At 42.0% G+C, this 12,836-nt stretch overlaps 1 protein-coding gene across 11 annotated transcripts in view; it reads right to left on the reverse strand.

Moving 5' to 3' along the window:
• The window catches only part of NEK11 (NIMA related kinase 11), a 539,441-nt gene that overhangs the window by 364,514 nt on the left and 162,091 nt on the right, over positions 1-12,836 (reverse strand). For all 11 annotated transcript variants that reach the window (XR_004538012.1, XR_004538011.1, XM_033930006.1 and 8 more), the window contains one exon: positions 6,969-7,054. Coding sequence is in view for 9 of the 11 variants with exons in the window: in XM_033930006.1 (XP_033785897.1) it covers positions 6,969-7,054 (86 nt within the window). In the remaining 2 variants the exon portion in view is untranslated. The remainder of the gene's footprint in view (positions 1-6,968; positions 7,055-12,836) is intronic.

Raw genomic sequence — 12,836 nt, forward strand, 5'->3', positions numbered from 1 at the left:
TTGAATTTTTAGAGATAAGTATGAACTCAATCTGCTTTCAGAAGGAATAGCATGTTTGATTTTTACAAAATGTTCCTTCAAAATTGGATCATAATTTGATAGTAATTCTATCAACTCCAAAAAATTTCCTTTGTTTGTTGATAACATATCCTCTCTGTGACCACGGAAAGGAAGGTTTTGTTTAGCCAAAAACATAATTACATCCAAAACACGATGTAAAATGTCTCTCCAGTATTTTCTCTCTTTATCCATTTCCATTTCATGAATTCTATCAATAGTTTTTTTGGAGTTCCAGTCCCCTTGCCAAGGTCTTCCATTGTTCTAAGCAGAAGAGATGTTCTGATCGCTCATGTTCAGGGACTTTAGGATTTAATTTCCACCAGTTTTTAAAGCCAGTTACAAAGACAGATGTTCCAGCTTTTGTCTCACTATCTGCAAACAGTCTGCAGCAAAAACAAAACAAGTAATTTTTAGATTTTGAATAAACCATCCAGGTTCTCAAAACTTTTTCGTCCTTTAGTAAAGATTTATAGAACCATGAGGTTAAGTGTCGACTGAATCCTTTGCTCTTTTTTTTCCTTACCCTTCCTTTTTATTTATTTTTGAATTGTATTTAATCCATTTCCCCCCCCCCTCCTCTTCATCGGTGTTTTTACGTCCTAATTGTCTTTAATGTCCTGTTTGTTGGAAATTTTTTATTTTTTCTATTTTTAATTTTGTAAATCGCATTGGATTTGGATACTGCGATTATATCAAATATTTTAAATAAACTTGAAACTTCTCGCTGACTAGCAGAGAAAGGTCCATTTTTATTCTGAAAAGGTTCTCTTCCCTTCTTAACCAGGTTAACTCTCAAGTCATCTGGCCAAGCAGCGATATCACAATAAAGTAAAATCTCATATGCTATTTCTTCAAACTCTTGGCCTTTACTTGCATCCCTTTCTTCTCCACTATTATTTTTATGTTGTTGGTGTTGACTCTTGCTATCAATTATATTCTCTTCCACAATGTCAGTGCTTATAGATGACGATTCACTGTCTTCTTTCAGTCCAGTGTCATCTGAATGTTGCGTTTCTACTAAAGGTATTTCAGATGTGCCAGCTTGCACTTCTTCATTACCTTTATGCGATGCTGAAAGCATTACATATTGTCGATGTCATTTCATGTTAGTACAGGGTCTGTACGTCAATTGCTGGCTTCACAATAATCCAAATGACTGTGACTCTGTGAGTTCCTGCAGTGGTGTTCAGCAACACTGTCAAAGAAAGGGGGGAAATCCACAATGTATGTTAGGAAGAAATCGCTTAATTGACAGAGTTGGTTAACATAGTGTTTGAGAAGAGATGAAGCAGTGGTGGAGAGTACAAGGGTCAAATAGCCTGAACATTGATAAATGAATTGGTAAAGACTGAACAGGAATGGGGGGGGGGCGGGGGGTGATTAAGTGTTGAAGTTATTAGATGATCAGAGAGGGGGAAGAAGTAAAGGAGGAAAAATTAGAGTGAACAATTGGAGAAGTTGACAAGATCAAGGCAGTGGTCATTCTGGTTAGTAGGGATAGTGGAGCATATCTGGAGACTGAGTAAGAAAGTTAAAACAACAAACTTAGAAGCAACTTAGAATTCTCTTCCATTTTTGTTCCCATTATAAAAAACACTGATAAGTTCCCAGAAAAAAAATACATTAAAATAAGAATTGAAAACAAAGGCCCCTACAGATGAGAACATAACATAAGAATAGCCTAACTGGGTCAGACCAATGGTTCATTATGCCCAGTAGCCCATTCTCATGGTAGCCAATCCAGGACACTAATACCTGGTCAAAACCCAAAGAGTAGCAACATTCCATGCTATCGATCCAGGGCAAGCAGATGCTTCCCCCATGTCTTAATAATAGATTATGGACTTTTCCTCCAGGAATTTGTCCAAACCTTTCTTAAAACCGCTACACTATCTGCTTTTACCATAACTTCTGGCCACTTCATTTTTAAGCTGAGATCTTTCCTTCCAAACAGAGACCTTGCTAGATGTCAAATACAGCACAAGGTAACTTCACACAGACTTAGCTGTGCAGGAAATGTGAATCTCCTCATACACCCACCATATAATGTAAAAATGTGCAAAGGTCTGTTTTTTTCTTTCAATCACTACACAGCCTAATGCCACACAAGCAGCGCTGTTACAAACATAGTCTAAAGGTCAATGCTAAGGTTAACACAGTTTCCTTCCTTGGACCACAAGGAGATACTGACAAACCACTGGAAGAGATCCCAAAACAACTACCCAGGCACAACACCCAAAGACCCACTCAGTATGTGAACCAGTTGAGTGGAGTGGACTAACTGGGGGGTAGAAATGGGCCCGGAGTTTGCTCAGCAGAATTTCCCAGACCACCTCGTCCTCTCAACACATTGACACACTGCCGCTACCACCACCACCACCACCACTAGGAACACCTCACCGGGTAGGCCAGCAATGCTTATAAACTTTAGGTAGAGTGGTCGGGTTGCTGGCGATTGAATGCACGGGGATTATTCTTGATAAAGCTAATTTATAGCGAAATATGTCGGTATGACAATCCCTGGGCCAGAGACCACATGATAAAGAACTAAGTATAGCTTTTTAAAAACTATATTAATATATAAAAAACTTTAACAAAAGTAAAAAAATGATATATAAAAATGATTGAATCAAGTTAAGATAGGACCCGATGAAGATTTGACACGTAAAACTTGGGGCAATGAGATTGAATTGAGCCCTAAGTGGTGCCGCTGAGGATCCTTAAGAACACAACATGAATATGTATGCATGAGGGTATACCAAGGTAGTAGACTTTATGCTATCTTTGGAAGAACGATTATAAACTTTATAAAACACATTATTATATTTTCTTATAAAGCGCATATTTAAACTGAACTCTCTGACATCCTCAGCCTTGCCATTCACAAAAACAGAAGGAAGAAAAGTTCCCATTTCCTGCTGTCTCATGTCTACGACTTATACAATATTTTTCTTCTGCAGACCCTTCAAAAGTCTGACCAAATCCTCGTTTCACTTGCATTATAAAGTACTGAGGATGCCATCTCTCCCCAATCCCAGGTCCTAAAGTCTAAGACAGTAGCGCAAACTAGTGCTGCCCAATTCAGGAAAAAAAAATTTGATTCGATTCTGCCTATTGAATTGGTTTTTCGATTCGATTTTCCTGCCCAACTGGGTGTTTTTTTCAAACATTCTGGTGGGTTTATTTTATAGCTTTTTCACCACCCTTGGCTTCTCCTAACCACACTGGCACTGTGGTGTAAACAAAATAAAGAAACAACAAGGACTTTTCCTCTCTCTGTTAAATCCTAGCTCATGTTTGCGGTCTAACACCAGCTCTGGCAGGATACACTTTTCAAATCTGACATATTGTAATCACTAACAGAAAATAAAATTATTTTCTACCTTTTGTTGGCTGGTCAATATTCAAATCTTGTTGGTCTCAGGCTCTGGTTGTCTTGCTTGCCAGGGTCTCTTTCTTTCTTCTTTCTCCATGCTAACCATCCATTTGCCATCTCTGTCCTCCTCTTCCGTTTCCCTTCCCTTCCCCGGAGGTCTGGCATCTTTCCTTTTTTCATCTCCATCCACAGATTCACCTTTTCTCAACTACCCTTTCATCCAGCATCTCTCCCTCCTTCCTCACTACCCCAGGGTCCACCATTTCTCCCTTTCTCTTCCCAACTATCCTCCTATCCAGTATCTCTATCTCCCCTCCACACCATCCCTTGTGTCCAACTTCTCTCCCTTTCTGTTCCTTCCCTCCCTAAATCCCATTATCCACCATCTCTCTCTCCCACTCCTCTTTTAGACCCATTATTTCTTCCTCCCCAAAGTCTGGCATATGCACATATCTTTGAACCCCCCTTCCCTCTGTGTACTTCTACACCAGGACCCCCTCCCCTGAAGGTCTGTCCCTGCCCTGAAGGCCTGCACCCCCTCGAAGGACTGTACCTCCCCCTGAAGGCCTGCACGAGCCCTGAAGGCCTACACCCCACTTCTGAAGGCCTGCACCCCATCGCTGAAGGCCTGTCTCCCCCCTGAAGATCTGCACCTGCCCCCCCGAAGGTCTGTTCCCCCTGAAGGCCTGCACGGACCCTAAAGGCCTGCAACCCATCCCTGAAGGCCTGCACTCCCACCTGAACGCCTGTCCCACTCCCGAAGGTCTGTCCCCCCTGAAGGCCTGCACCTGCCCTGAAGGCCTACACGGTGTAGGCCTTCAGGTGGGGCTGCAGGCCTTCAGGGATGGGGTGCAGGCCTTCAGAAGAGGACAGACCTTCCGGGGGAGTACAGTCCTTCGGGGGGGTGCACAAATCAGTGTAAAATAACCACAAATACCACAAATCAGTGTAAAATAACGCCTAGGCACTTTATAAAGGAGATATAATAAGTCACTGGGAGACTGGGAGCCAATGTTCAGACAAAACAATGCAGTGACATAGTCATATATTTTCTTACTAAATACAAGCTTAATTGCTGTATCATGCACAATTTGTTTCAGCAGAAGATCATAGTATAAAAAATTGCAATAATCAAGTTTAGTGATTACAAGAGTGTGTGGTGCAGTGGTTAAAGCCACAGAGGGGCATAATAAAAAAAAAAGTCTAAGTCCCCTTTTGGCCTAAGGCCTTAAACATTGAAAGTAGAAGCAGGGAAAATTTCCATTATCAAAAAAAAAAACGGTCCAAAAGGTTTTTTTTTATAATGGCCTGCCTCGACATTCAGCTGTTTAAACGCCTAGACCATCACTACGTCTACACTAATAACATATAATCAACCAAAAACAGCCTAAGTCCCAAACACCCAACACAAGAGCTTTTAGGTGAAGGAGGAGCCAGTCCTTCACCTATAACCTGGATTCTGTATCCGGTGTCTGTCAAAAACAACACCGGTTACAGAATCCACCCCCCCCCCTACAACGATTGGGCCAGGAGAGAGCCCAAGCCCTCCTGGCCCCGCCGAGTACAATCGGGGCAAGAGGGAGCCCAAGCCCTCTTGCCCTGCGGCACCCCAACCTTCCCTGACTCAATGGGGCAAGAGGGAGCCCAAGCCCTCTTGCCCCGATCGTAGTCGGGGAAGGTCAGGGTGCCGCAGGGCAAGAGGGCTTGGGCTCCCTCTTGCCCCGATCGTACTCGGCGGGGCCAGGAGGGCTTGGGCTCTCTCCTGGCCCAATTGTTGGGGAGGGGGGGGGAAGTGGTAGATTCTGTAACAGGTGTTGTTTTTGACAGAGACCGGATACAGAATCCAGGTTATAGGTGAAGGACTGGCTCCTCCTTCACCTAAAAGCTCTTGTGTTGGGCGTTTGGGACTTAGGCTGTTTTTGGTTGATTATATGTTATTAGTGTAGACATAGTGTGGTCTGGGCGTTTAAACAGCTGAATGTCAAGGCAGGCCATTATAAAAAAAACCTTCTTTTGGACCGTAGAGAGGCCTAAGATTCCGGTTAGCCCAGGTGCCTAAGGCCTCTCCCATAGGAGGGGCCTTAAGCGCCTGGGACAATCAGGGTATTTTGCTGGCCTACATTTCAGGCTCTTATCGCAGGCTTAGGGAGGCACATAGGGCCGCCTAAGCTCGCCTAAGGCCACTTCTGGGCAAAACCACACCCATGCCTAGCCTAGGCGGCCCTACGCGCCTCCCTAGGCTCAAGGAAGCACCTACAATGTAGGCGGCCTGCCCGGAATGATATATATATATATATTTTTTTTTTAACTTGTGTCCCAATTGGTGGTTAGACAGCAGTAGGCAGCCTAAAATCAGGATGCTTTTTATAGAATTTACCCCTCAGTGCTGCCTTTTCATAGATTCTGTGGCTGGTTGCAGAAAGCCTAGCTACTGTGAAGTGGGTCCCTTAGTGATAACCCCACTCCTGAAGAATAGCCTGGTATTTGAGTACTGGCACCTTTTTTGCTAGAAAAAATGCACTAAGTGAGCAAAAAACATACTGTACCCAACTGCACACCACTACAATAGCCCTTATGATCATAGGTGTCACCCATAGGTAGGTACAGTAGGTGTTTTGTGGTTTATAGAAGGCTCAAACTTTCAGGATATGGGTCTGAATCCCTTTCTCTACAGTCCACTGCAGTTCCTCCAGTGGTCATCTGGTTAGTTTAGGTACCTTTTTGGCACTGTCATTATTGAAACAGGTCCAGCTTAAAACATCCTATAAGTCTCTAACATAGCTCCTTGAGATTTAGACGCCGTCTTAAAATTGGGTTTCAAAAATAGTGATTTGAATGTTTTGGCAAAAAAATCCCTACATCCATCTGCTGTTTTGTGCCACTTTTAGAACATTTTTCTGTTCTAAAAATGAGCCCCTTAATACACTATCAGTTAAAAAGTCTTAACATTAACAAGGGTAATTTTTATAAACAGGCTGCCCAACATATATATCAAATATACATTTTCAAAGAGAAAGTAAGTGTGTATATTTCATTAGAAACATAGAAACATAGAAATAGATGGCAGATAAGGGCCACGGCCCATCAAGTCTGCCCACCCTACTGTCCCTCCCCTACCTTTGCCCTGTGAATAGATCCCATGTGTCGATCCCATTTGGCCTTAAAATCAGGCACGCTTCTGGCCTCAATCACCTGCAGTGGAAGACTATTCCAGCAATCAACCACCCTTTCAGTGAAAAAGAATTTCTTGGTGTCACCTCGAAATTATCCCACAGATTTACACCTGCTATTTAGTAAGTATAAATTTCCCAGCTGATTTTATATTTATGCATGCGTATTTTATAATATATGTACACATTTGCAAAACCCTCCCCAATCCTATGTGTATCGAGATGGTAATTTTACAAAAGTATACTTCTGGGTTAGAACACTTTTATCTGCAAAAATGCCTTGTAAAATGCATCCCATAATTAAAGCGCACACTGATTAATATGGCAATCTAAAAATGATATAACAGATAAAACACACTCACACAGCATGTAGGATTTGAGCAGCTTCTTTCTGACAGTTCAGTGCCTTGTGCTTCAGAGTCATATCTGAGAACTTGCATTTCATATGCTAAAACAAAGAGCAAGAATCATTTTCTTCGTGTTATTTTGCTTGACAGAAATTAAAAGTTGAATCCATTTACAAAACAAATAACTACAAGAAAAGGCTATCATGAAAAGTCAATATGGCTGGATTGCCCAATTTATCAGTCCTGGCACTGTGTGTTATACTGGACATCTGTCGATAAGTTCAGGTGAGTCATAGGCAGTGGCATAGCGAGGGTGAGAGATGCCCTGGGTGGTGGTGCCCCTCCCCTGGCCTCTCCCCCGACCCCCTTCTCTGCTCCCCCCTGCTGTACGTGTGCCCCCTTCCCTTCCCCCATTCCTCTTTCTTTACCAGCACGAGCAGCATCACCAACTTGCTGTCCATGCTGGCTCTCCCTCCGACGTCACTTCCAAAGTGTGGGACCTGGAAGTGACGCTAGAGGAGAGCCGACGCTGGAGCAAGTCGCAGGTTGGAGTTGCTGCTCGTGCCGGCAAAGAGCTGGAGATACAGTGGGGCCATGGGGAGAAGTAAAGGAATGTGTGCAGCGGAGGGAGGAGTGGGAAAGAGCAGGGAAGCAGAGAGGACAGGTGCTGGTGCCCCCACCAAGAGTGTGTCCCCCTCCCAGCCCACCCTTACTATGCCACTGGTCATAGTTGATATAGATTTGAGTCCCAGAAGAAAGCTATCCTGGCAAGCAGGAGTTACTTTTGATATCTCTGAGGTTAACTTGAGAAGTGACATCACCTCAGCTGCCACAACTTGAAATCTTGCTATGGTTGAAGGACATGGCAACTTTTATGTTAATGCCCAATTTTCGCTTAATAATAGTGAAGTCTTTTGGTTGGGACAATAATGCATACTTGCCTCTAGCTTCGGTTTCTTACTGACTGTCATGGAGTTACTAATTTATGAATACACTTTGGGATTTTCTAAAGAGGCAGTATTCAAACTACCCACTCTTATGGAAAGTCCACCCATCGGGTTTAGAAAGAGACAGAGTTCAGTGGTATGGGGAGGTGGAGGGAAGTGAACAAAACATATCAAGGAGGGGACTTGAGTTATTTCCTGCCCTTACCATAGAGCACTGTGTCTGTTCTAACCAGATGCTGAATTTTTCCTTTGAAATAGTGCTAAGATGGCATGTAAAGAGTACTTATGAAGTTCACATCAGTCTAAAGCAGGGATGTCCAACCTTGGTCCTTGACGAGTCAGGTTTTCAGGATTTCCACAGTTAATATGCAGAGGAAATCTTGAACACATGATTGGGTTGTAGCCCTCAAGGAACAAGGCTGGATATCCCTGGTCTAAAGCAAGGTCATGGTTGGCTTTCTAGAGCAAATGGTGGTAGTTTGTGCTGGAGGACAGAAGGAATAACCTGAAGACGTGCATGTGCCTTTGGAAGGAGTAAAAATTCTAGATGTGAATGATTTAAATGATGAAGAACCAAAGAGAAGCATTACCACAGAAACAAGACAAGAGAAATGGAGCGATGACAACCAAGGGGATGAATGACAAATGACTCCGGAGTCTACCATATATGAAGATTAATTGCAAATCCAAATACAAAAATAAACAGTTCATGGAGTTCACAGAGGCCCAACATAGTTTTTCAGCATAAAGGGGGGAATTCTATAAGAGGCGCCTAATGATAGCCACCTAAATAAATAGGCACCTAAAGTTAGGTGCCTAACAAGCTCATAATTGAAAAGAAAAAAAATTAATTGGGTGATAGGCACCTAGCTTCTTAGGCGCGATTATACAAAAGATAGGCACCTATCGCATGGCGACTACAGGCGCCTAACTCCAAAGTAGGCGTGTTTAGGGGTGAAGGCCTTAAGCACCACTAGGCGCAATTCTCTAAAGTACTTAGGCGCCTATAATGTAGGCCTTTAAAACCCTGGCCTACATTACAGGTGCCTAAGTTTTAAGTTAGGTGTGTCTGTAATAGGCACCTATGTGTGTTTGACAAGAGATAGGCATCTTTATTATAGGCGCCTATCTTTTTAGATGCCATTTACAGAATTTACCCCAAAATGCCTGCATCAGGGGTCCTCAAACTGAATAAACATTCAAAAAAAATTTTTAGGGCTCCTTTTAACAAGCAGCGGTAGAGCCTTTTACCGCAGGCCGGCGAGGTAAATGCTCCAACGCTCATTCAATTCCTCAGTCAAGATGCCACCATTTGAGACCCCTTGCAGACCACATAAGCCTCAAGGTGAATCCCCTTGTAGGAAATTGAGGTGTCCTTTTACTAAACTGCAGTAAGGTTAAAAAGGACTACTGCGTGGCACGCTAGTTTGGGGGTCTGTATGCAATTCCCATTTATTTTTTAGCACTGGGGGTGTGTTCTACACTAACCAATTAGCATGTACTTAGCACGTGAGCCCTTACCACCTACAACATTGGTTGCGGTAAAGGTTACACACTAATGGCCACATACTAATGGGGAAATTAGAACATGGCCATTAATAGAGAAAAAAATGGAAAATGGGGCCATTTTACTGCCGTGCTAAAAGTGGCCTCAGCGCTCAGGAAAGACCCACACTGGATATAGCACTGACCACTTTTTAGTGCTGTTTAGAAAGAAAGCCTCATAGATTGTTATTGCCCGTTAGGAAGTTTCTTGGATCGGGAGTATCAATCATCTGTATACTTTTATGAATGATTTTTTTTTTTTTTTTTAAACCTGCAACTCAGGACTTTAAATGTCTCTTAAACAATCTTCTGCAGACATATAAGAACAAAAGTAAAAGATTTACTGCCCTAATTAAAATTAACCTGAATTTAAAGTAAAAAAAAAAAGTTTAAATGTTGGAAAATTCTACTAAAAAATGCAATCTGCACTTTGTTGATTCTCCTAAGTTTTTAACATCTATGCTTAATGATATGTTTAATAAATACCGGGTTGAAGTATTAAAATTTCCAGTGGAAGTTCTGCCTCTGACTGAGAGGAACCTGTAAATGTCTGTTTCAAGAGTAGGTGTGCCTGTGCTTTAGCAAAGAACATTTAGATCTGACAGTAATTCTGGAGCAATCACAGCAAGCGGTGAAGACAAGAATAATATTATTAGTAACAGTTCTCTTCAAACTGAATAAGGACTTGATTTTTTAAGGCTTTTTCAAAGTAAAGCAAAGTTACTTACCTGTAGCAAATGTTCTCTGAGGACAACAGGCATATATTCTCACATGTGGGTGATGTAATCCACGGAACCCGGTAAAGACCCTACCAAATTTTTTAAGGCAGTATCTGTACTGCATGTGTACTGGTGCCATCCTACCCACTGTCGGCTCATAGGACCTTTAGTTCAGTAGCAAAGCTAAGAAGCCAACCATGAGAGGTAGGTGCAATGGCATAGTAAGGGGGGTGGACCACCTCTGGTGCCATCTTCGTAGGGGCACCAGTACCACTCCTCTTCTCTCCATAGGCATACCTCTAGAAATATTCACCAACATGAGAAGCATCCTCCACCTGCTGCTCACGCTGGCCTTGGCTCCCTTCTGATGTCACTTCCTGGTCATGGGACCAGGACATGAGTGTGTTACCTCGCAACCCTGGGAGGGATCCCCATGGACCTTGGAGGAACTCCGCTGGATCCCCGCAGATTCCACAGAATTCCCATCAGCCCCGTTCCCATGCAACTCTCTAGTGCAGACATGAGGGCTATGAGGAAAATAACCTTCCAAGTGAGGAATTTGAGAGAGCTGGTTGAGAGCGGCTCAAAGGAAGATTTCATAAGAGCAGCTAGAACTACATCAAGATCCCAAGCCACTGGTGGAGGCTTTATAGGAGGTTTTGTATGGTAATGTTCTTTTATTAACCTGGATACTAAGGGGTAAACAGAACAAAGTTTCCATGATTGGTCTTGTCACAAACATTCACTACTTCCTTGACCATCACAAATCTGTAGCTCTCTTTTCTCTAGATCTATCCGCAGCCTTCGATACCATAGATCATGAAATTCTTCTCAATCGTCTACAATCACTAGGGGTAGAGGGCCAAGTCTTACAATGGCTAACTTCCTTTTTATCGGATCGTCTCTCTAGAGTTAAATTCAATGAATCCTATTCCGAATTCTTCTCCTCATCTTTTGGAGTTCCACAAGGATCAATACTCTCTCCTCTTCTATTCAACATTTTCCTATCCCCACTTATCACCATGTCACAATCACTAGGATTTACAACATTCTCTTACGCTGACGACATTCAGCTAATGCACCCTCTCAATCCAGAAAACACTGCAGAAATAAAAATAATCAATGACAAATTAGAAAAAATTAAAAACTGGCTAAAAAATAACAAACTGGCTCTAAACATTCAAAAAACAAAATCCATGCTTTTCACTTGGAAAAGAGATATATTCCAAAAAATACCATTCACACTTGACAATATTCCTATAGAACCGGTACCTAAGCTAAAAATCCTAGGTGTAACAATTGATGTAGATCTATCTTATCATGATCATATCAGTGTAATAGTCAAATCATGCTTTTACAGACTACGGCTTTTACGTTCAATCTCTACATTCTTGGATACTAAATCTCTCAATATTTTAGTTCACTCTCTTATTATTTCCAAACTGGACTACTGCAATTCTCTTCTAATTAATATAACTCAAAAAGAAAATAGACGTCTCCAAATTATCCAAAATACAGCAATCAAACTAATTCATAACGCAAAGAAATTTGACCATGTCACCCCCTTATTAATTAAATCACACTGGCTTCCTATAGCCCATCGAATTACGTTTAAAATTTTATTTCTGGTTTACAAAACTTTAACCTTCAGTGAACCTCAATATATTGCAAAAATGATTGTCCCACACAAAACTTCTCGTTCTCTTAGATCCTCTTCATCACAATTGCTCTCAGTCCCTTCATTAAAAGTCATAGGCACTAGGCGAAATGATATATTTTCTGTAAAAGCCCCTACATTGTGGAACTCCCTTCCAAATTTCATTAAAAACGAAACTGACCTTGTTGTGTTTAAGAAAATTTTAAAAACTTACCTATTTCAAGACGCGTTTGACATATGAAATATCACCTTTTAAGGTCCAATATTCTTCCCATCTCATCCTAACCCATTATTACCCGATGTGCTTTCCCTTTGATGTCAATTTCTAACAAAGAACAACATTGTAACTTTTCCCCTTTCCTCCCACCCCCTCCTGTTCGTCTAATTTTGTCTGTCTTATGAGTGACTACTGTAAATTAAATGTATTACCACATTCTGATGGTTTTTAACACTGTACATCGCTTAGATATTATTATAAGCGATTCATCAAATAAAGGTCAAACTTGAACTTGAAACTTGAAAACTTTCTTGTCCAAGGAAGCATGAAATGCACTGATGGCACCGAGACATACTTGGGTTGAGGTGGTTTTTAGGCCTGAGATGAAGAAGATAGTCCAGGACAGATGGGAGTGGTCATGTCACAGGTTGAAGAGAATGCAGATGGCACCAATCAGAATATCTGGTCCATTTGAAGCAATAACAGTTTTATGTGGAAGGTTTTCTGGATGCTTGAATAACCTCTGAGACTGCTGCAGAAAGGTTGAAAGCATTCACCACCTCAGTGAGAGAAACCATGCTGCAAGTTCTAATGAGCAAGGGTTCGGATGGAGTGATTTGCCGTTCTATGTCAGAAATGTTGGGAATGGTTGTAAGTGGATTAGTTCTTATGTGGAAATCTCCAGGAGGATGGGGCAAGCGAGCAACGGTATAGTAAGGAGGACAGGGGTAGACTATCCCAGGTGCTTTCTTGGTGAGAACGCTGGAACCTCTCTTCTTTGACCCCTGCTCTTCCTCA

The sequence above is a fragment of the Geotrypetes seraphini genome, chromosome 2 (assembly GCF_902459505.1).
Source record: "Geotrypetes seraphini chromosome 2, aGeoSer1.1, whole genome shotgun sequence".
NCBI lineage: Eukaryota > Metazoa > Chordata > Amphibia > Gymnophiona > Dermophiidae > Geotrypetes > Geotrypetes seraphini.